Genomic DNA, 22,821 nt, shown 5'->3' on the forward strand with positions numbered 1-22,821 from the left:
AAAATCCAAGTCGCACAGGTTGCGTTCGGGATCGGCTTGGGGTGAAGGTATCAGCTGTGTCGCTTCCTACGTCCATCATACTGTAAATCTCCTGTAGTACTTGGACCTTCTTGACCGTCTTGAAGCAGCTTCCAAACAGCGAGAGATACTGGTGGACATGGAGGAAACATGGACTTGGGTAACTACACTTTAGTAGACGTTTCTCAATAAATCACAGATAGGTCCATATCCATTCTCGGAACTCCCACGGTTCATTCAAAATCCCACCAGATTCCCTTGGATACTCAAGGGGAACAGGACAGAACTGTTTATCATGGACTCAGGCTAAGATCAAGATTGATTATCAGTCCACCCATGACTTTTCATTCAAGCGGAGATATATTCTGATGATATCTGCCGCAGGTAGAACAGGTGCCAGTTGGGCCTTTCAGTCTGGCAGAGCAGAAGGGGCATGCGTATTCACGCAACTTGGATATTAAAAGGTGGATGACATCTGCTGCGAACCCAGCTATGTCCTCCAGCAGCACTTTGAAGTGGTCTTTCTTGAAGAGTTCTCGGATATTATAGTAGCAAACAGTTACCAGCAGCATTCGAAGGGTGCGGTTTGCGCAAGAGATTTCATTGTAAACCTCCGCGATGACATCTAGGAATTCATCCGTATTCCAGCCAATTTGTATGGCCACTTTGAACTTATTCTGTGCGCAAATTTTAAGCGCAGCGATACCGTATTTTTCGGCCACTCCAAACACCTTTGCATCAAAGAGCATTGAAGAGGCCTCTCCACCCGTTTGGCGGTAATCGAACTTGTACATGAAACTGATCATTGCTTCAATGGCACGAGGGTCGTCATCTCCGAGCTCGATGGTATTCTCAGATGATTCCTAATCGGTTATTAGTTTCGTTTTCTTCCTAGTAGCTAGTTATATCATAAATATAATCTCACCTTCCAGTCACGATCGAGCATCCGAGAAAAAACCTCAGATTGGCCGCATACCACAAGCTTGTGGACCTTATGTTGCTGGTCAACCGTCGTGATCACAAGGTCCGAAAACTTGGACGAGACGAAGTAGCTAAGGAGCGTCAGCACAAGGAGGATATACATATAACTAAATGCTAGACAAGGGTCGAGTTCAGTTCACCTTGTAAGGCTTTCATGGAAAACGGTCCGCCCATCTTTCTCCATACTTTCTCCCCTAGCTATCTCAGACTCTGGTTCGATTTTAGTGGTAGATTCGGTGTTTGAGAGTGTTTTCTTGCTCTTCTTCATTTTCACCATATTTGGACGTATATGTAAACTAGAAATTGGTTCCTAACCTAGGTTATCCTTTTATAGAATGTCTAGAGGTGACTATAGACACTAGCATGAAAAGAAACAAAGGTAATATCCAGGAAGTTTCTAGTTGTAACGACCCATCAAGCCTTTTGAGTGCAACTCCTTTGTAGAAGTAAGTCTCTCTATACTTTTTTCTTTCATAGTTGAGTCCTGCAAATTGCATGGTTTTGAAAGCACGTTGTAAATTTTTATTTGCTTTCTCTGCTGCTATCAAACTAGGCAATGTTGCATTTTGTCTCGATGGTTTTCCAGTTATAGGAACTGACATTCAGCTATGTATTTATTCTCGAGTATTTTGCAATAGGTATCCTAGTAGGAGTACAGAATGAATCAATAAATGAATATTACATCAGACTTAAAAAAAAAAGAGCAGGTATGGTTCAACAACCATAATCGGGTTAGGGTTAGGGTTACTCCCGCCTTGTGCCATGTACTATAATGAACCTATGCTTATGCTTAAGCTTGCTACTTTAATCTGAAGTACATAATACTGTTAGCCCTGCATCCAAATAGGATTCAGATGCTAGCTTATATGCTGATCTCCCTAATTCTGACATAAGTTTGAGTAGCTGCTTATTGAGCATCATAACAACTCTCTCCAACGCACTCGGGTATTATTGGTAGTTTAACTTCCAGAGCTTTTCCTGGATTCTGGACCTGGAATTATTGAGCGACCTTAGACCTTAATTCCTTAACACTGCGTTTGAGACTATGGTTGGCCAAAGGCATAACTACTACAATCTCATTTGGCCTTTTACTGTAAACAAGTAGTTAGATAGTGGGGCAGCTGGGCTTTTGTTGGCCACCTTTCTATAGCTATGGAATATGTATATGTTGAGTGGGCGATACTGTAAATAACTGTCAAAGGCGTTGCTAATATCCAAGTTTCTAGGTTTATGGGCCATGCTTGATAGTTTCAATTCATCCCATTTGCGATGCTTCTAATGGAACCCACCTCGCAATACTACGTGTTGATTTTGTAGATGGAATGTTCTTCTTGATAAAGGGTTATGATAAAGGCGGAAGGAAAAGGAACTATGTTCAAAGCATTCTATTCAGTTATTATCCGGATCATGGATAAGGAGGCGTAGTATTTATATTATAACTAACTCATGCTATCTACCCACTGGGGATGGTTTCGCATAATCGATTGGGTATCGCAAGCTCGGCCATTTGGCAGGTGATCGTACATAAAACATTATAGAGAATAGAAATATTCAAACCCCGAGATAAAATCTTACAAAAGTGACAATAGATTCACTGCTTCCTCCCAAAATCCTGTCGCACATTAGCGGTTTTCGTCTCCTAGTTCTTGAGGAGCCGTAGTGAAGTGTGTGGGTTTTGATGTTGGTGGCATTTCGTACGGTTGTGCAGCCATAGGTTGTGTTTGAGGTTGAATTGGAGGTAGTTGCGTTTCTGTAGATTGTGAAGAATAAGAGTTTATCAGGCGGTATCGCTTTTTCCGTTCGTAAAGGGCCCAACCTATGGCTCCTATGGCCAAAAGACCTAGAGGGACACCAACACCAGCACCAATGGCCACATTCGAGGCTCCCGAGGTTTCGTGTTCAACGGGAACGCTGGTAGCTGAAGCATGTGTACCATCGCTGTTGGATGCCGTCGGGTTAAGTCTAGGTACAGAACAAGAGGCTCTCTCGAGAAGGGCTTTATTGGTGATGACGTCGCCGTCATTGATGAGGAATGGCTCTGTATTCCCTGCGCAGGTTATGCTGTCTGACGAATTGGAGACGATAGAGTTAGCGCAGTACAAAGCTGTGCCTTTAAGGAAGCTGTAGAGGACGATCGAGCATCCTGAACCCTTTGTGCTGGTTACTATTGAAGTAGGTGTTAGCTTTAGTTATCTTGTTTAGTGTGATTGCACACATTGTAATGATAGCTAGGGGATTATATACTAGCTGAACATGGGTTGGGACACCCGGATGATGTACTCCAAGTCTTGTCGGTGCATGATCCACGCCCGAGAACGTATGGCTGGGTTGATTCAAGGCAATAACCGTTGGTCATGCAGATGGAGGATTTTGAACAGCAATGGGTGTTACGATCCCCTGAAAAGCACGGCACATCATTAGAAGCAGGAGACCCATCAGGGAAATAGCAAGCTCTCCCAGCGCAAAGGGGCGCAGTCAAGACCAAATACAAGAAATTCCTGGACAATAGCATCTTGGGGGATGAACAATGATGGCCAACAACGGTGGTGAAAAATGAGGCTACGGAAGAGAAGGATGAGGGAGGATGGTAATATTTGCCGGTTTTCCCTGTCCAAAGTGGCCTCAAACTCAAGTCACCATCAGTTCATGTGCTGGAGGAAGTCCTGGTTCGTAATTGCTTGGAGCAATCTCCACTGGGGATTGACCGATCGTCATTTCACCCCACCGTCTAAATCCTTCAGACAACCAGGATGTTGTATCCAGCAAGGTCGAAGCATTCCAGGGTATCTCTGCATCTTGTTCCCAAGTTTCGTGCCAAGTGCTTGACCTCCCCTCTGTTGTGAGCGTGCATTCTATACATACTCCACGACTTTGGGAAGTGCTAAAGCAGTTAAGATTAAGACAGTTAAGGTTGCCAACCCGTGTCTGTGGGGGCCGCCCGAAAGTCAACCAGGAAAACGTGGAAAATCCAAGAGGAATGAATATATGAAAGGACTAAGTAGCGTGTTCTGAAGACTGCAAGAACAGCGACATGGTGATATTATTAACCCATTGGATGTTGTAGATACAGAGAGCCAAGTAGTTAGATACATATAGTCTAGTAAACGAAGCTCTACAGTCCAGCCAGCTGTCCCCCCTAGTCCTGTTTCATTCCTACCTTTTCTCTAAGATACCATCGGTAGAACTGAGCCGCCCCTCGAATACTCCATCCTTGGATGTGCAGACAATAGATTGAAATAGATATACGTCAATACGTACAAAGAAAAGCATAAAGGCCGTTGAAGTCAGTATGTAAATTGATTAAAAGCAAGGTAAGATAAGTAATTAAATAGGTGAAAGAACGACGAATAAGTGACGGAACAGAAGAGAAGGGGAAGACAAGGAGTCAAGTGTATTAAGATATTGAGGGTATCTCAGTAAATCTATTAAGTTAGATTTTATGAAAAAGAAAACAGAAGGGAAGGCCGCGTAAAGAAAGCCGGAAATTAAATCCATTTAAGATTAAATGGCAGACCGTAAAGAAGGGAGAAATGGTGAAGGAAGGAAAGGCGTGACAACGTAATAATCCCTGGATAAAGGGGTGTGAGTGTGCATTAATAGGTAAAGAAGAAGAGAAAGGGCTGCAGCGAGTATGTCTCTTGAAAGGGGGCAAATGAAATGAAATATATATAGGACGAGAAAATGGTCGGATGTACTGTTATTAAAGAAAGTGTAAAGGTGTACCGGAAGTCAGACGAATCGAAGATGAAACAGAAGAAAGATCAATCGAGTAATATGGCGAAAAAATGCTGTTGTAGTGTTTGATATCCTTCTGTCAAAGGAGTATTAATGGCAGGATTGTACTTTGGTATGTTGTATTGGAGTTAGGTGGTACTGTGGGCGTTGGATTAATGGCCCTTCTTTCGGCAGTGAACTTTCCACTCGGTCCTGGCGACCCTCATGAAGAGTTCGATATCATTGATTGGGACCCAACTAGTGAGAACCTTCATTGCGTTCTCAAAGTCAGACTCAAGAATGATATCTCGCATGCCATCAATCAAGGCAGCAGAGGTGGCGTGTAGGATATCAAGGCTTTTACCGAACGGGCTTGCCACAGGGTGCGCAGGTCCGGTTCTGGTACTGGCACCGTTTACGTGGCCGTTACTGTTGGCAGAGTCGGCTGGGTGGATTGGTTCCCCTGAGTCGCCTAGAAGCATGAATACGTCCCACACTCGGAGCTGAGCAGCAAATGGGATGGAGTAGTTGAATAGTGTCAGGTACCATCGTGTTCCATAGTCAGTTGGGGTAATTCCAAGTTCAGTCTAGGTAGTAGCATAATGTTAGTAGGGGGCTATTTGGTTAAAACGAGCTGGAAATATAAAGTCTAACGTACCAGTTTCTCGGCCACCTCCCCACTGCCTAGCCAGTCCTTCTCAAAGCTATTCAGTGCCTCCATCAGGCCTGCAAAGCCCTCACGGTAAAGTCGATCGAGACCCCTAAATTGCCAGAGGCGGACAAGCATGACGAATGCATTCTCTTCGTCGTAGTAAGCCAGTAGAGTGGCGGCCAGTGCGGCCATTCCCTGCACGTATCCGGTCTCCGGGAAGTAAAGGGACATGGCATGTAGGACGCGGAAGAGAAGCCTCTGTCCTCCGCGATATCGGCGTCGGAACATGATGTGGCTACTGATGGTGCGGGGGACATCGATATCGATCTGTACATCATCAGGGGACGGGTAGACTTGCAGTTCGTTGAACTTTTTAATTAACTCAGCCTCAGTAGGGCTGTCAGGACGTTTCTTTGCGCTGGCAGCCAAGAAGGCGTGCCATGCTGTTGAGCGCCAGCTATCCGGGATACCCTTCCAGGTACGTTCGATAAGCTTGGAACTAGTGACATCAAATTCGAATGTCATTCCAGATCCATCCTTGGCCTTGGAGGTGAGCTTGGCCATTTTACGCCACTTGTCCTCACGCTCCCACTCCTTCTTTTTCATGGCTTTTGAATAGGCCGAATCGTCTTCAGAGAAACTGAAGCTATTGGTCTTTTGGGTGGGGCTGGTTAGCATATCACCGGCTTCGTCAAGCAGCTTGCGAGAACGGTTGTGGGGGAGCTTGTTCGCTGCATAACGTAGACTGCTGGTGGTACGCGAGATGGGGGGCTGGTATGAGCTCTGGGAAGAATTTGGACGAGCGGGATGGTCGTTAGTTCTCTGTGACGAGGAGCGGCCGGCAAAGGAGCGGATACTCGCTGCTCCTGCCGTTGAAGGCGGACGTTTGGCCATTGTTCGTTTCCGCCTGGGTGTGGCAGAGGCGAGCATCAAACTCGTTGAGACCCTTTGAAGCGGCTGCGGCCCGTTCGTGTCCGACTCACCATCCTCAGGATGCGGGATGATGAAGCCGTATCTATCAACGTAGCCGTTCTCAATATCATTCCAGTCCTCCACGCCACCAGCAAGCTCATTACTCTCCCTCTCCACCGTATTTCTCCTTCTAGCCGGGCTGACTGTAGCCGTCGACGCAGTTTCTGACTTCTCACTTGGAGGCTCAGAGTTTATGTTTCCCGTACCCTCCGTATTTTCCATAGTATCCCCGTTCATGTCCATGAAGATACTCTCATCTTCGTCTAGTGCCTGATTCAGCTCCGCCTCACTAACCACATCCTCCCCCTTTTCATACATCAACCTCACTTTTCTAGACAACATTTCTTCGTCCACAGACAAAGTACGGACTACACCCCCATTATCCGTTCTGCCACCTCTCAACGAATTTGCGGACCGAATCCGGCGTGTGCTAAAGTTACGCATCGTCGAAGGACTCACTCTCCTGCTAGGCGGACTGGTATGAGCCTCATCGGCGCTGAGCAACTTGGGGTTGGCCGCCGTTGACGGACTCCACTCGTTTCCCTCGTCAATTGTAGAGCTGGTGATATCCCCTAATGAGGAGTTCGGAATATCCATAGTGATGCCTTTGAATGGTGGAATAGGGGGAACAGGTGGTATATTAGAGCTGGATATACCGGATCGTTTCTTTACAGCTACCTCACCTCTAGTACCTCGAACCGAGCTCCATTTCCTCTCAGATAAAGATCTTCTTGAACTGGGTCGATTAGGGGCCTCGTCAACAATGATCCTGGGTATACCGTGACCGTTTTTGTTGTCTCTCGCGAGGTTCAGTGATCGTTTGCCGGCAGAGATTGTCGCGCGACGTTCCCTGGAAGCGAAGGCAGAGGAAGTGATGCGCGACCAAGCAGAGGAAGGACGGACGTTAGCATTGAAGCTCCTGAACGATCCAGAGAAGGAAGGCCGACCGAGTGGCTCCGGAGTTGTTTCAGCCTCGACTTCTAGTTTGTCGCGGAGTTTTGGGTCCTCGAGGGTCGCCACAAAGGAGGGAGGTTCGAAATTTACGGACTCCGCGTAGGAGGACGGGGACGGGGACAGCAAGGGTGCCGACAACGTTGGCCCCGACGCGGTGGTTGCCATGCTGCGTAACCGGTTTGCCAACCTATAATCTGCCCAGTTTTTTTTTATACAGATGCCAACCAGTTCCTGCGCCCAACCACGGTGGCGCAAACGAGGACCTGGGAAGGAATCAAGAGCAGATGTATCGACTGGTGAACGTAAACGAGGGCGTAGGTAGTATTAGCCCTGTAGACGACATTCCCGGAAGCGTTTATTGACTGGTCGTGGACTGATAAGCGAGTCTGAAACGATACAGCGATGCAACGATAGCACGGTAAAAAGGAGTGACAGGGTGTTTTGGGATCTTAGCGCTTTGTTCCGCTGCGGGTGTTTAAACCAGGGCCATGCCGTCCTGCGTTTCACCGTCCTGCGAGCCCATCAATGTAGATATATATTGCGCACATATATATCTCGATACTCCGTGTGGCATCAACCATATATCAGCTATCATAAGGAGATTTTTTTTTCTTTTCTTGTTGATTTTCTGGGGAAGAAAAAAAAAGGAAAAGGGGAAATTACATAAGCAGGTTTTATAAGAAATCACGAGGAGTCATGTGACGCTAAGTGTGCCGCTTAGTAAGGAGATTGGTCACTGCCTTGAATACGAAAATGCCTTGCCAGACGTGTTTTACGACCTATGGGGGCGTCCAGGGCCTGGAAATTGCTCAGCTAGCTGTGGTGAACTGCTCGAAGACGAATTACTCTGCCCTTGACAAGCTGTTGCTTAGCCAAAGATATAAGGCTCGCGCTTGTAAACAATGGTTATCACGTGAACCTGGCAGTTGTTTAACTTAGCGCCGAGCCTCATATAAGCGCCAAGCAACAGCCGAGGTCGACTAAGATTATATATTCATCTAAGATCCCGCTTATGGAGATACAGGAGTTATTTCATGGAGGAGGGATAAGGGAATCATAGCCCTATAGATACTTTTACTATAAGAAAACTAAAGGTATCAAGAACAAGGGTAAAAGAAAAAAGTGCGTCCGGGTTTATTGCTGTTTTATATACCTTTGCTTAAGGGTAGGAGTATATTACACTCAGAATAGGGAAAGGGTGGCGGAAGTTATTGTTAATGATATAGAGGTAAATTTGTTAGTACTCGTGGAATAGTTGGTTGCCATGTCTAGTTACTTCGAAAATACTCCGTACAGGTGAAAAGAAAAAGAGAAGAAACAATCCGCCCACTTTGTCTTCGAGTTATACTGTATTAATTAGCATAATTGGTTCCAGAAGCAGCCAACGCTGCCTTTTCCTTCTCCGCCCTAGCCTTGGCTAACCTCTCCTCCTTGAGCTCGAGCAACTTGGTCAGGTTCCATGGCGAGTCCATGATATCAAAGAAGATCTCGACGACTTGGATGACGTCAGTCTTTAGGAAGGTCTCGTCGTTTAAGATGGCGCCGAGCTCCTTATAAGTGCGGGCAGCGTAGCTTCGGCCGTCCTTTGCACCGAAGAAGCCAAGCATCTTCTGGTAGTCCCACATCTCAGAGATGTCATTGTATTGTTGCTCGGGACCGTGGATGAGTCGTTCGATGGTGTAACCTCTGTTGTTGACTACGAAGATGATGGGTTTGAAGCCCTCACGGACCATGGTGCCGATCTCCTGGACGGTCATGTGTAGACTTCCGTCACCGACGAGGAGAATAACACGGCCAGGGTTGGCGGTTTCGCGGCGGGCGAGAAGGACACCCAGCGTGGCAGGGACAGAGAATCCGATGCAACTATAGTAAAGCTGAGAGAAATAAGTGGTGTTGTCGGGGAGGGTGAGGCCCTGGGAGCCGAATTGGGAGGTGCCCACTTCGGCGACTACGAAGTCATCGGGGCGTAGAAATTTGGAGAGACGGTCCCAGAAGCGGGCATGGTCAAGGGGGTCAGTGCAATTGTCATCGGATGGTTGCTGTTGTGGAAGTCAGTACTTGTTACTACCAACATCGCAGCAAGGTGACATACCTCTGAGGTCTTGGGGAGTATCTTGGCGAGGTCGACAGTTCGCTGGATAGGCTCTTTGGTGAGTCTGACAAGGAGTTTCTCCACGACAGGTCTAAAGTCGAGACCTTCCCAGACCTTTCCTCCCACAGAGCAGTACGCAGGATGCAGTTCAATGAGCTTATCGGTAGGGAGTTCCGCGCTGAAACCACCCGTGTTTCCACTGACGTTAAATGGCCCAAGGTGGAGGACAGCATCGTGAGACTCAATTTGAGCCTTGAGGGCAGGGTTGCTAGAGGAAACACCACAGTATAGACCAGCAAAGTGAGGGTCAGATTCATTGACGGTTGATTTGCCCATTGGGGTCGTGTACCACTGTTTGTTCAACCATATTAGCACATAAATATAATATATATACCTACCCAAAGGCAGAGGGAGGGTGAGTCCTTACCGGAGCAGCCAGGAGCTTGATCAGCTCACTTGTCTGCCTGTACAGGTTATGTCTGGACATTAACATATCGACCAACACGCCGGGATCCTTTGCCTGGCCCATCCGCTTGATCACCTCCTCTACAACCTCATCCTCCTCTGCCTCCCTACCCACGTTCTGCACAGTCAGATTCAGTGGCTTCTGCAACGGCGCAGCATCGATAGGGCTATCTTGTATATCCAGCGGTACGAACAGGTAGACCGGCAGCCTTCTCTTGACGGCTGTCTCGATCACCCTATCCACCTCTGCAGCCACCTTGCTCTCATCGTCCAGGAACGCAGTGGCAGCGGCCACGGGCTCGATCATCTTCTGGTATGTCCTATGGTCCCACTTGTCCATCCATAGGGTGTGGTGGATGCGAGTGTGGTTGCGCTGCATGTCTCTCGACGTGTTCCCCACGATGTGAACGACAGGCACATATTCACTGTATGCGCCAACTATGCCATTGAGGGCACTCAGCTCTCCAACTCCGTAGGTAGTGACGACAACGCCGGGCAGGGAGCGAGCACGGGCGTATCCGTCAGCAGCGTACGCAGCGTTGAGCTCGTTGCAGGTGCCTACCCAGCGTAGATCCGGGACGCTGTAGACGTGGTCGAGGAGGTTGAGGTTGAAGTCGCCAGGAACGCCAACGATATTGCGGATGCCGAGCTGGTGCAGACGGCGGAATATGTACTCGCCAACAGGGATCGTAGACGCCATGGTTTGTATCTTGTAACTGTTTCTGTTGTTTATATCTGTTGGTGCTTGACTATTGCCTGTGAGCGTGGTGATGCCGGGTAAGAAAGAGAGGAAGAGAGAGATCGAGATCCTCCATATATACGGTAGGGATCCCGCTTATTGCTTACCTTATATATCTATAAAAAAACCCGCCCCTCCAGCCCGTCGGCTTCTTCGTCCATCGACTTTCTTGCCCCGCAAAAAACGCCCTTCAAGACTTCCAACTTCTTCGGCCCGAAGGATGATTAGGTAAGCTGGGGGAAACACCGAGAAGCCCTTGCCCTAGCCCTAGCCCTGATTTTTTCCGGATAGGGGTATACTCCTTCTTCCCTGTCTGGTTCTTGATATGTGAAGATGATCAAGAGTTCATCTTTCTCTTCTCCTTTTCTGCTTCTTTTCTACTTGTTTGCTTCGTCTTGCCATCGCTGCCTTGGTCTCTCGGCTAACCTCGGGTTTTTACTCCGCCCTTGCCACCAGTTTCGGTGGAGAACATGCAGGAGCTAGTTAGTGTATATATATACAAGGTCGATACAAGTGCATGTAGATAGTGAGAAAGAGCTGTTGGCTGGTAGGGTATTAACTGATAACTGTTCTTGTATTAGGATGAAAAGGGCTCTATATCCATAGTAAACATCCAAGCATGTCTTATCTCCAAACTCCAGGCTCACTCACTCACAATCACTGTGCCTGACTAGGAAGATTCTCAATCTGCCGCACCAGGAAGCTCTTCTCATCCGTGAATTGGTCGTCGTCTGTCCGGTCCTCCAGGAACTTGGGCAGGAACTTGAGCAGCCTGTCGCGGTTGTTGATCAGGATCCTCTGCACGGCTACGCTCTTGTTCGGGTTGGCCACAAACACCTATCATACCAAAACGTTCAGCCAAGGAGAAGGGACAATAGAGAAGAGGGGGAGATGCCTACCTTGAAGATGTGGAAGCCCTCGTACTGCACCATCTTGCGGTCGTCTCGTAGCAGATTCATGCATAGCTTTAAGTGGTCGCCGCTGTCCACATACGCTGTCATGACATTATAGTTGGCGCGGTCCAGCAGCAGCTCGCCCAGCAGCTTGATGCTCTGCCTCTTCGTCACATACGAATCTGACAGCACCAGGATGTTGTTGTACCGGCCGAAGAACAGGTCAAAGTTGGCGCTCAGGTACCCTGCCACCAGTGCCTTGTGCCGTGTCAAGATATCCTGCCAATTACGTTATTAACAGCCGGTCCCACGTCTTGTAGTAAAGACAACCTCACCCTAAAAGTAGTAAACGCATCGGCGCTAACTTCAAAACTACTCTGGTTAATCCAACTCAGAAAACTCCAAAACAGCCCTTCACCGCTTTGCTTCTTGCCCGGTTGTATCTCGTTAAGTCGTATCGCTCTCTCCCCTTCCCCAGACTCATCGTATAGGATGATACCAGCCACAACCTCATACTTTAACGCCTCCCGTAGAATAGACCCGCACGGCATCGCGCTCTTGTTGTTCTCGTAGCCACGACATAGCTGGGTCAGGATCTCGGGCCGCTTATGTACAATATATGAGATAACGGGCGGGTCGCCAGATGTAGATGATATGGAGCCAGAGCTACCGCCTGCGTTTGGTATGGTCGGAGTTGCGGTTGATGCGTCTGGCCTGAAGCGTAGGATATGCGAGAAGATGGTCTGGGTGTCCTTGCGGGCCTCAAAGGGGAGATTAGGAATAGATCGAGCTAGATCAAAGAGAAGGTCCTCCTGTAGTGCAGCATGCACCAGCTGCTGCACCTGGTCTGGCAGTGTATCAACCTCTATTCCAACCTGGTTAGCTGGCGCAAGTGGTACAGAGGGGGGTGGCGTGAGAGTCAGACCTTGAGTCCCCTGGACTATCAGCTTCATATGGCCCAGCTGTTTAGCCAGGTCTTCTTCTGTCTATACCAGCATCAGCATTCCATCTGTACATATCCGTCTGTCAATAAGGATGCTATCTCTTTCTCTCTCTCTCTGACCTTTGCATCGCCAGGACCGTCCCGCAGCTTGACCAGCAGGTCTTTGGTCGTCCTCGCAACTTCTGCAGGCTGCCGCTGTCTGCTCCGGTTAAATAGAAACGCCATCACTGGATAAAGATAGGCCTCGCTTCTACCGCGAAGATACTCATGTAGGATGTTGATTCAGCTCCAAGGAGAACAGCAGCAGCAGCAATCTTAAATAGTTAAGAGATAAAAGCTGATGTTAGTGCAGAAACACCTTATGAACTCATATCATGATTACACCCTCAGCTCTCCCTTACTCTCATCTGAACAAGAGCTTGGGCTTCGGAATATCGAATTGTAGGACGTTATGATGATGTTGTTGGTAAACTAAAGTAGCTTCTTGCGTTTAGTTAGTTATTAACCGCGAGGTTTTTTGCCCCACTAGAAATCTCTCTCGAAAATATTGAAAAACCCAAAAAATTATAGAAAAAAAGTCCACACGAGCAACATTTAGATCTTCTTCTATTCTTCTATTATAATTATATACGCTTTATTTAGAATATATTATTTGGTCTGGCGCCCATAATGAGTCCTCCAGCCAACCACGACGACCGGGATAGCGATAGCGACGACTCCATGCCTGAAGAGCCCCTCGATCTCACGCGTGACGATGGATGGGAGGATGTAGAGCCTGAAGAAGAGAGCGAGCCCGTTGTAGGCCTCTTCACAGATAAGGTCTATCCTGACACTCGTTCAATGTTGGACGAATGCAAGGAGAAGTTTGATTTTGACCTTGTACGCGTACGGAGAGAGTTAGGTACGTATATACTTACACTTGTTTAACTACTCGCCCACAGCGTACATAGGTTGCTAATTGCTTCGTAGAGCTTGATTTCCTTGGGACTATCAAACTGGTCAATTATATCCGTTCAGAGGTCAAGAACGGCAACATGAAACCAGATGTCTCCAGCACCGCCCTGTTCGAAGACGAGAAGTATCTCAAACCTGTACTGGAAGACGATGCGCTGCTGTATAATTTAGACGACATAGCTGTTGGGGAACAATTGGAGGTTACAGACAAGTTGGAGAGGATGACCGATCCAACCCGGATAAAGGAACTAGAGAACGAACTCAACAACCTCCGTGGCGAGTTTGCAGAATATAAACAGATGGTGCAGAAAGCACTGAACCAATCTATAGAAGGCAATGGTGAGGACGACGGTAAAGAGGCGAATGCTTCCAGCTCACGGCGGTTTCAGGAGGCAGAGAAGGGTTACTTTACCTCTTATGCTTATAATGGTAGGGATCTATTGCCCCTGTGCTAATCTGGTGTCACGGCTTTGACTAACAGTAACAAGCAATCCACGAGTCAATGATTAAGGACTCCATACGCACCGATGCGTATCGTGATTTCATTTATGATAACAAACATCTGTTCAAAGACAAAGTTGTTCTTGATGTTGGCTGCGGAACGGGCATCTTGTCCATGTTCTGCGCTAAAGCGGGTGCAAAGCAGGTTATTGCGGTGGACAACTCAGACATCATCAGCAAGGCGCGTGAGATTGTATATGAGAATGGGTTCGATGGAGTTATCACGTAAGTATTCCTGTCCGTATCATTTTCTGATCAATCGCTAAGAAGATGTCATAGATGTCTGCGCGGAAAAATTGAAGAAGTTATCCTCCCCGTGAAGCAGGTCGACATCATCGTCTCTGAATGGATGGGCTACTGTCTCCTATTTGAAGCAATGTTCGATTCCGTTCTCTGGGCGCGCGACCGCTACCTCGTGCCTGGCGGTCTCATGGTCCCCTCACATGCCACCATACGTATCGCTCCAGTTGCTTCCTCAGACATTGTACAGGAACATATCACATTCTGGAAGTCAATCTATGGCTTCAACATGTCTAGTATGCTCGAAGGTGTGCACGACGAAGCCATCGTCCGCAGCCTGAAGCCTGAAATAATGGCTGCTGAATCAGACCTCTTCCTCTATATGCCGCTGCACACCATCACCGCCAAAGAGCTGATATTCACGAAGGAATTCACCGTTACACTTTCCCATGATATTGACTCTCTGGATGGCTGGGCTGTATGGTTTGATATTATATTCATGCCCTCAGCTGATAGCAAGCTAACTCCAGAAGACGCACTACCAGAGTTAATGAAGAAACGTGATATAGTAGCTTTCACTACTGGCCCCGGTGGACAGGAAACACATTGGCAGCAGGGACTCTTCTTGATCGACCAGAAGAAAAACCCTACCGCCGCAATGAAGAAAGGCCAAGTAGTTAGTGGGTCGATCGAGTACCAGAAGAAGGATGAAAAGTCGCGGTTGTTGGATATCACCATTGGCTGGAATTCAGATGGTAAGTCTGGAAGTCAGAAATGGTCTTTGGCGTAGGTGGGATAAAATTTTGGGCTGGCTATTTGATGAATATCGCTCTGGTTTATGGTATAGAGAAAAGTTGGGGATAAATAATACTGGGATCAGGTGTGTCGAATGGGTATAGATATAAAGGACTTTTCCTTTCAAATGCCATTGTATCGTTTCCCTGACGCTTGACCCAAAGCAACAGATTCTTTCTCAGGCCAAGACCTGGACTCACGTCTATCACTATGTCTTCTCCGACACCGCTCATAATGTCGTGGTCTTTCCCCTCTGTGGCCTCGATCTCGAGAACGGCTTCGATGGCGTTTTCTTTCCACCTTCTCAGGCTCAGCATCCAGCCTAAACCCATCAAGGCTATCATCCGAATCCCCATTACTCCTATGTCTTCGCCTCCGCCGTTTCTCTTTCTCATCCCTCTTTAAAGCTCTCAGCTCTCTCTCCCTCTCTTCCACCCATTTTGTCCTCTCCTTCTCAACCTCTCTTAATTGCTTCACACCTCTCTTCATTGCTGCCAGGGGATCGTTGGTGGCTAATCTCATTTTCTCCCTTTCTTGTCTCCTAGGATCTTCGTTGCCCCAGACATTCGTCGTAGGTATCCCCGTACTATGAGCAGATATTTCCGTCATCGAAGAAGAGTACCAGGGTGCAGAGGTTAGTTCTTGCTTATACCCTGCCGCATTAGAGAATCGCATAGTGTATTGGTCTTCAAACTCTCGATTTTTCTGTGCCAATTCCGCTTCAGTTTCAGGATTCTTGTCTGAGTGGTGTCTCCTAGCTGGCTCTTCAGGAAACAGGCTGATATGTCCGGACTTATCGACGATAGGTGCATCACTAACATGTCGGCGAGAGGTCTCATCTTTAACACGCTGGTATGCTCGTCCAGACTCCTCCTTTGCAAGCCGGATATCACGATCTGTGTCATTTTCTCCAGCTAGTCTCCTCCTCTTACTGTGTCTGTTATCGCCATGTGATATCTCACGGGAGCGAGAAGAATGCTCTTTTTTGTCTGCTACCTCACTCACGGGGGTCAACAGCTTCCCGCGCAAGATATCTATCCTCTTCTCGGCTTCATCTTCCTGTCGCTTCCTTTCCTTTTCCTCCTCTTCAGCTTTTGCGCGAGCTTCATCGCGCCGTACCCTGGCAATATTGTCCTTGTTGTAAACGTTCCATGACTTCTTTCCAAGCAAATGTCTAAAAGTAACCTATCAGCATGAGCCCCCAGCGTAATAAGCGTATAGTTTCATACTTACAATGGCATCTTTCTGTTTTCCCGCAATACTTAACAGTTTACAAGTTGGTCAAGCAAGGAAAAAACGAAAAACCAGTGACGACACTGATGACTAAGCAGAACTTTACTGCTACAACATCTGCCTTTCTCCTAACTACATGCATCGTAGCAAAGGCTGCCTGGAGCGAAGCAGGAAGAAGCAGAAGAGATCTTGACACTTGTCAAACTCGTTTCAGCTATAAAAGACAATTTTTCCATGGTGGAATTCTGGGGCGGGAATTTGAGATATTTTCTATTTATTACCATTTATTTCCTCCCAGGCCGATATACTACACCGTTGAACCCCCGCCAAACAGTTGACCATAACCGGTAATTCACAGCATGTTCAACCGCAACAACTATTCGTCTGTTCCTAGTCCCTTCGGATCAAACAGTCCATCTCGTGGCGACGCCTCTTACCCTCCTCGAGGACCACCACAGCAGCGGGGTGGTTATGATAGCGGCTATGGACAAGACCCCCGAACTGGAGCTATGAGCGGAGGGTATGGTTTATCTACACCCCTCCTACGCGACTGTGATACCGTTATGACTGATAGATATGACGGGAATAGTAGCAGCCATGCGGGATCCCCAATGAGTCGGCCAGGCGATAGATCAATGCCTCCTAGACCATACGGAGATAAGGGTGGCGATGGACAGACATGGTCTCTACGCCCTGCCAAAAGCCCGGATAATTCATACACATATGGAAATCTGTAAGACCTGATCTTGTTTAGTTGCTGGTGACATAAAGCTCTATCTAACAATGTTTTTTTCTTGAAATAGTGTTGCGGTTTCCCCCCGCGACATCCCTCGTACCCGTGATGGCACCGATGTCCCAATTCTTGTTAATGGGCTATATGTCTTCTCCGCTCGTCCAATGGAGGGTTTCCCCCAGGGTCATATCAGTATGTCTGACCCACAAAGGACATGGGCGCAAGTTGCCTTGACCGATATGGTTCAGGTACAATTATATGATGCATTCAGTCAAGGAAACCAGGCATACCTTGGATCTATGGATATTGAAGTCAGCTTTGCTGGAAGGAAGAGAACAGAAGTGCCATATGATCAAGACCAGCTTGCTCAGACATTTATTAAGGTAGGAACTGGTACCATAGTTGAACAAGTAGTTGTACCATGCTGACGTGGATTGGTTAGAACTTTGAGGATCAGATTCTAGCACCTGGACAGAAGGTACTCATGGATGATAAGAGCATTCCTCTGTTACTGACAGTGAAGACGGTCCAACTCGGAGACTTAACTACAGAGAAGACATCTTCCTCTGCGCCCACCTCCACAGATCCTCACTCTAGAGGCATTCTAACAGGTTATACCTTAATCAACTTTTTCAAAGACGCAAAAACTGGCATCAATGTAAAAGCATCCAACCGAAGGCCTGCAGCCAATTCAATCGTTCAGCCAGACTTCAAGTTTGAGAATATGGGAATTGGCGGTTTGGATACAGAGTTTAGCACCATCTTCCGAAGAGCTTTTGCATCCCGTATCTTCCCGCCGGGGCTTGTTGAGAAACTCGGTATCCAACACGTCAAGGGCATTTTGCTGTACGGGCCTCCTGGGACAGGTAAAACGTTGATTGCGAGGCAGATTGGAAAAATGTTGAATGCTAGGGAACCTAAAGTTATCAACGGACCGGAAGTTCTGAACAAGTTCGTCGGCCAATCTGAAGAAAACATTAGAAAACTCTTTGCCGATGCAGAGAAGGAATACAGGGAAAAGGGAGACGAGAGTGGACTACACATTATCATCTTCGACGAATTGGATGCTGTCTGTAAACAGAGAGGTAGCGGTGCTGGTGGCGGAACTGGTGTTGGTGACAGCGTAGTCAACCAACTTCTCTCAAAGCTCGATGGCGTTGACCAGCTGAACAACATCCTGTTGATAGGTATGACCAACAGAATGGATATGATTGATGACGCCCTACTCCGCCCCGGGCGACTGGAAGTCCATATGGAAATATCTCTACCGGATGAACACGGCAGAGCCCAAATCTTGAAAATACATACCCAGAAAATGCGAGACAACGATGTAATGGACAAAGATGTTGATATCAAGGAACTGGCAGCGCTTACTAAGAATTTCTCAGGCGCCGAGATCAGTGGTTTGGTGAAGTCAGCGTCTTCCTTTGCCTTCAATCGCCACGTTAAAGTGGGAACAATGGCTGGGATAAGTGATGACATCGTCAACATGAAGGTTAACCGAATGGACTTCCATAATGCACTTGAGGAGGTAAAACCTGCCTTTGGTGTTTCTGAAGAAGAACTCGAGACCTGTCTTCATGGAGGTATTCACCATTTCTCTCGCGCAGTGCATGAAATCCTGGAAGAAGGTAAGCTCTTCGTCAAACAAGTTCGTGATCCGGAGTCAACGACATCCCTTTTCTCGGTATTGCTGCATGGACCTCCAGGCAGTGGGAAGACTGCCCTCGCCGCTAAAATTGCAATTGACTCGGGATTCCCCTTCGTTAAGCTTATTAGCCCTGAAGATATGGTGGGTTATAGTGAGATGGCTAAGGTTCAACACATGAACAAAGTGTTCACGGATGCCTATAAGAGTCCAACCAGCGTTGTTGTTATGGACAACATTGAGCGAATTATTGACTGGGTCCCTATCGGACCCCGATTCAGCAACTCAGTTCTCCAGGCAGTGATGGTGCTCCTCAGGAAACAACCCCCTAACGGCCGCCGCCTGCTAGTTCTCGCGACAACGACAGAACGCTCAATATTGAAGCAACTTGATGTGTTCACCTCGTTTAATTCCGACATCCCTGTACCAAATATCAACACTTACGATGAATTAGCATACATCTTGCAGCAGGAACAAACTCTTACTCCTGACGAAGTGAAATCCGCCTTGTTGCGGATCCGAGAGCTGACACAGAGCGAGAAGATTGGGGTCGGCGTGAAGAAGGTACTACTTGGTGTTGGTACCGCGAAGCAAGACACCGATAGAGCCAACCGGTTTGCGTCTGTTATTGCTCGAGCAATGGATGAACAAAATTATGTATAAAGAGGGTAGAACATACTAAGATACAGGGTTATCACTCGACATATATATTTACTATCTCTTTGCGGTGTAATTTATATTCAATTCAAGTCTTGCTTAGCTTGAATCTGGCTATAGATACGCTGCCGTTGGATATCCCTTTGGATCTATCTTTTCCATTACTATCTATGATTGAATGAAGAACTTTTTTTTGATATCCTGCTACTATTTCTACCCCCAAGAGCAGCTTATTAAAAGAACATTTAGTTCTTCATTAGCCTGAAATATTGCCTTGAAAATTTCTTGATATCCACCCCCCTTCACGTTGATAATCAAACTTTCCCAATTTGGGTAGTGAAAATGAAAGTGAACTTTCAAGAAAGAAAAAATGACCTTCAGAAGAAAAACATCGGTTTAACACACATTTTTACGCATTTTACGGTGTTTCTTTCCTGTCCTGCTTCATATATTCGTCATATCCTTCATTCTATCTCATGAAGTAGATAGCTACGCTTCTTCACGATCACTACAAAGCAAAGCCTCTACAGGTAATCAGCTAGACGCTGCTCACTATGTCTGGAGATAACACCAACAATGCTGCAGATAATGCTGCAGATAATGAACTTGCTACAACTATGGGATTTGCCAAATTTGCCAGCAAAGCTACCCAGTACAGAGGCCAACATGGACGCCGTTGGAATGGCTCCCTTGGAAGGCGCCCTGAGTCGTGGAACAAGCCAGAGAGCCATGTCTCCTCTGGTATGCCAGGACGCTCTGTAGCAGTCCCTTCTGTCGCTCCCACCCCTGAACTGCCGCCCCCTCCAATGTCGAAGCCATTTGCCTCGACTCTAGCTACTAGAGAGAGGGATAGATATGCTGCAGCTCCAGACTCTGCTGGCGGTGACCCCAAGCATAAACCCCGTAAGAACAAGGCCAGAAAGGAAAGAACGGAAGCGCACAAGGCAAAAACCCCTGTCCCTGGAGTCCCAGGAGGACTCAATGATACAACCAACCGTCGTCCCCAACGAGGCAATATGCCTGGAGGTCAGTACCCCGTGATGAGAAGACATGAGGGAGAAGAAGGTGGGGTCACTATCAATCCAAGAGACAACCAAAAGGCTCAGAAGGCTATCAACATTCCTAATGAAACCAAGGTTTCAGCTATCACTCCAAACAAGATTGCAGGACAGCCACTTGATATGGAGGGCCTAGGAGCTTTACTTTTCCCAAAAGATCAAGATAGTGTAGCCAAAGCCGGCACAGACAAGAAATCGGATATCGATAACTCCCAAAATAATGAAGGTAAGTAAATACATATATGAAGTTATTTTGCCCAGACACTGTGAGGTTAATGTATGTCTAGTTGTTCCACAAAAAGAGGCAGAGGTTACCTCCAAGTCCGATACTCGTGAAGTTAAGAAGGAAGAGCCAGAAGCAGCTCCTCCCCTCAACAAATGGAGTCCTATCTTCCCCGTAGGTGGACCAAGTACGTCATATACAAGGCCACCACTGTGTATCTGATAATATACTAACCGCGGGTCTAGGACCAATTCCCAAGCCATTGGATGACGGTTCCAACGAGGCCTCTAAACGCACCAACTATATTGATGAACAAGGAAACTACCATGCTCCGAACGGCACAATTATGACCCGTGAGCTTCTGAATATGTTCGCCAACGGAAAACTTCGCAACTCTCTTGGTGATAGAGTCTACTTCATGCCGTCGTTTCTCGATGACATTCCACCCAAGAGTCAGAAGCCCGTGAAGTTGGCGCCTACGCCATATCGCATCTTCTATGATCCAAAAGAACTTGAGAAAGCGCAGTGCTAGTGTGTGGTGGGATGGTGATGGTCTGGTATACTTTAGTTGGAGAGGTACCGCGACTGAAAGAAGATTAAGGAGAAAACAAGCGACAAGATTAATGATGGGAGCAAAAAACAGATGTACCTAAGGGAAATATTGATCGTTGGGGAAGTGACTCCCTTTTAAAGACAAAAAAAAGGGGAAGAAAAAGGAATAAGAAATTAACATGTGGTTAAGGAAAGGAGTTAAAAAAACCAAGCTCAATAAAGACATGATTTCTTTCCAGGCTAAATACCATCCATGGACATAATGCATATACTTTAACAGTAACAGCAAGCAGCTATTATCTCCCATAATATATTCTAAGACCACTCTTTTATAGTTGTGTGCGATGTTACACTGAGCAAAAAAAAAAAATGAATATACACCTACCCATCCCGATAATAATACCACCCGAAGGAACCAGGGAAAAAGTATTATTCGTATTACAAGCACAAAATCTGGCATAATAATAATAATAATACTTTCATAGAGGACGTATCAATATTACACCATTATTACTGTAGAAAATTACAGGTCACTTGTTCTGTTTTATACACGCCACGCGCCTGAGCAGGCCACGGGAGCAGGATCAATACTACGGCATACATAAAATTACAAGTCTAGATGGGATCCATGGGCCCGACTCGCGCTAATAACAGCTGATGATAGGTGGAATAGCGTTAAGAGTTCGGGCCTGCAGGTTCCCTTGCCCCTTGTCTGTTTACCCTGACTTGGCTTGGAGGAACAGGGGCTAGTTTAAGCTCGTTCCCGCCAGAAGCTGTGGCGGGGCGGGGCGGAGGCCTGGGGCGGAGACCTGGGGGTGCTCGGGAGGGGGAGGGGGGTAGTTACTTGCGGGCGTGGTCTGGGGAGCTGATACACCAACCTACACCTATTTTTTTTGGGCTGCCATATTTTTGCCAAAGAGGCTGTAATATGGCCGTTCAATGTCGCGGTCGCAGTGTCTGCTTCGGTAGTATCGGATAAATGTTGAGTAAATGTGATGTGTCAGATAAGAGGCAGCGCGGAAAGGGGGGGATGAAACAAGTATATAAACCGGATAAATTTTTGATCACACCAATCTGTATGAACATGAATATTCGTAGCAGGCCGAGAAACGCAGATATACCCTCCCACAGGTACCGACGAAAGAAAAATATTAGGATATAAGGGTAGATGTAAAATCAGCGCGGGGTGGTGGACATGGGCACTCTGAGACATCCAAAATCCAGCTGACCACCGCGACACGAGATAAGAGCAAAATACCAACCAACTGTAAATTTTGCCTCCCGTTTGAAGAAGATGAAAAAGCAGCCGGTACTCCTTTGCCAGGGGGTTATTCGCCAAAAAAATAAAGGAAAATCGTTAAGTCTGAGAGGTCGTTAAAATGGGATATCCAGGGGGTTCAGTAGTCCCCGGGATAAGCGTATTTGCTTGATGCAGAGCGGTATTCCTTGGGAAGCGCAGATTCGGCCTTTGCCTTCATGGCACTGCAGACATGTATGTTAGCAGGAATTCACAGTCGCTGGAAGTAATTGTGGGAAAAACAGCGATTTTTGTAGAAGGTGACATCTTCAGTTGCCAAGGACGGCGGGGCGGCGGAATAGCAGGGGCGGGGCGGAGCGGAAACCGACGTGGTTACCAGGGAGGGCAGTTTATATAAGGGGCAAAGGAGCAAAAATCGTTGTTGAGGAGAATAGGATAGCGAGAAATGAAAATCTTGAGCAAAACTCACCCGACACGTTTTTGGGTCCACTCCAGGTCCGCCTTGGTCTCCTTTGCGGCCTTGATACCGTCAGCAAAGTTGCTCTG

The 22,821-nt window shown here is 47.2% G+C and overlaps 10 protein-coding genes across 10 annotated transcripts in view; 3 read left to right on the forward strand and 7 right to left on the reverse strand.

Annotated features, from left to right (window-relative positions):
• Positions 1-362: 362 nt before the first annotated feature.
• MCYG_00325 (BTB/POZ domain-containing protein) lies at positions 363-1,276 on the reverse strand (the record flags this gene model as incomplete). Its single annotated transcript, XM_002850175.1, has 3 exons — positions 363-881; positions 944-1,070; positions 1,140-1,276. 3 exons carry the CDS (start codon positions 1,274-1,276, stop codon positions 363-365), a joined length of 783 nt encoding a protein of 260 aa, XP_002850221.1.
• Positions 1,277-2,621: 1,345 nt separating this feature from the next.
• On the reverse strand, positions 2,622-3,511 carry MCYG_00326 (conserved hypothetical protein; the record flags this gene model as incomplete). The annotated part of the gene is made up of 2 exons (XM_002850176.1): positions 2,622-3,163; positions 3,280-3,511. The coding sequence occupies 2 exons, from the start codon at positions 3,509-3,511 to the stop codon at positions 2,622-2,624; spliced, it is 774 nt and encodes a 257-aa protein (XP_002850222.1).
• Positions 3,512-4,886: 1,375 nt separating this feature from the next.
• Positions 4,887-7,456, reverse strand: MCYG_00327 (GTPase activating protein; the record flags this gene model as incomplete). Its single annotated transcript, XM_002850177.1, has 3 exons — positions 4,887-5,300; positions 5,372-6,942; positions 7,021-7,456. The coding sequence occupies 3 exons, from the start codon at positions 7,454-7,456 to the stop codon at positions 4,887-4,889; spliced, it is 2,421 nt and encodes an 806-aa protein (XP_002850223.1).
• A 1,187-nt stretch (positions 7,457-8,643) lies between these two features.
• Positions 8,644-10,548, reverse strand: MCYG_00328 (pyruvate decarboxylase; the record flags this gene model as incomplete). The annotated part of the gene is made up of 3 exons (XM_002850178.1): positions 8,644-9,330; positions 9,384-9,734; positions 9,811-10,548. 3 exons carry the CDS (start codon positions 10,546-10,548, stop codon positions 8,644-8,646), a joined length of 1,776 nt encoding a protein of 591 aa, XP_002850224.1.
• A 696-nt stretch (positions 10,549-11,244) lies between these two features.
• Positions 11,245-12,648, reverse strand: MCYG_00329 (conidiophore development protein hymA; the record flags this gene model as incomplete). The annotated part of the gene is made up of 4 exons (XM_002850179.1): positions 11,245-11,424; positions 11,487-11,759; positions 11,816-12,466; positions 12,544-12,648. The coding sequence occupies 4 exons, from the start codon at positions 12,646-12,648 to the stop codon at positions 11,245-11,247; spliced, it is 1,209 nt and encodes a 402-aa protein (XP_002850225.1).
• Positions 12,649-13,092: 444 nt separating this feature from the next.
• Positions 13,093-14,908, forward strand: MCYG_00330 (S-adenosylmethionine-dependent methyltransferase superfamily domain-containing protein; the record flags this gene model as incomplete). The annotated part of the gene is made up of 4 exons (XM_002850180.1): positions 13,093-13,324; positions 13,393-13,806; positions 13,866-14,103; positions 14,158-14,908. The coding sequence occupies 4 exons, from the start codon at positions 13,093-13,095 to the stop codon at positions 14,906-14,908; spliced, it is 1,635 nt and encodes a 544-aa protein (XP_002850226.1).
• A 128-nt stretch (positions 14,909-15,036) lies between these two features.
• MCYG_00331 (homocitrate synthase) lies at positions 15,037-16,154 on the reverse strand (the record flags this gene model as incomplete). The annotated part of the gene is made up of 2 exons (XM_002850181.1): positions 15,037-16,087; positions 16,147-16,154. The coding sequence occupies 2 exons, from the start codon at positions 16,152-16,154 to the stop codon at positions 15,037-15,039; spliced, it is 1,059 nt and encodes a 352-aa protein (XP_002850227.1).
• Positions 16,155-16,505: 351 nt separating this feature from the next.
• MCYG_00332 (vesicle-fusing ATPase) lies at positions 16,506-19,190 on the forward strand (the record flags this gene model as incomplete). The annotated part of the gene is made up of 4 exons (XM_002850182.1): positions 16,506-16,666; positions 16,736-16,879; positions 16,950-17,262; positions 17,322-19,190. The coding sequence occupies 4 exons, from the start codon at positions 16,506-16,508 to the stop codon at positions 19,188-19,190; spliced, it is 2,487 nt and encodes an 828-aa protein (XP_002850228.1).
• Positions 19,191-19,738: 548 nt separating this feature from the next.
• On the forward strand, positions 19,739-20,997 carry MCYG_00333 (uncharacterized protein; the record flags this gene model as incomplete). Its single annotated transcript, XM_002850183.1, has 3 exons — positions 19,739-20,468; positions 20,530-20,652; positions 20,711-20,997. The coding sequence occupies 3 exons, from the start codon at positions 19,739-19,741 to the stop codon at positions 20,995-20,997; spliced, it is 1,140 nt and encodes a 379-aa protein (XP_002850229.1).
• A 1,417-nt stretch (positions 20,998-22,414) lies between these two features.
• MCYG_00334 (conserved hypothetical protein) overlaps positions 22,415-22,821 on the reverse strand; it is a gene marked incomplete at both ends in the record, with an annotated part of 823 nt that continues 416 nt past the window's right edge. Inside the window, one exon of the mRNA XM_002850184.1 lies at positions 22,415-22,499. Within this exon, the coding sequence (XP_002850230.1) occupies positions 22,415-22,499 (85 nt within the window). The remainder of the gene's footprint in view (positions 22,500-22,821) is intronic.

Source organism: Microsporum canis, genomic scaffold, assembly GCF_000151145.1.
Source record: "Microsporum canis CBS 113480 supercont1.1 genomic scaffold, whole genome shotgun sequence".
NCBI lineage: Eukaryota > Fungi > Ascomycota > Eurotiomycetes > Onygenales > Arthrodermataceae > Microsporum > Microsporum canis.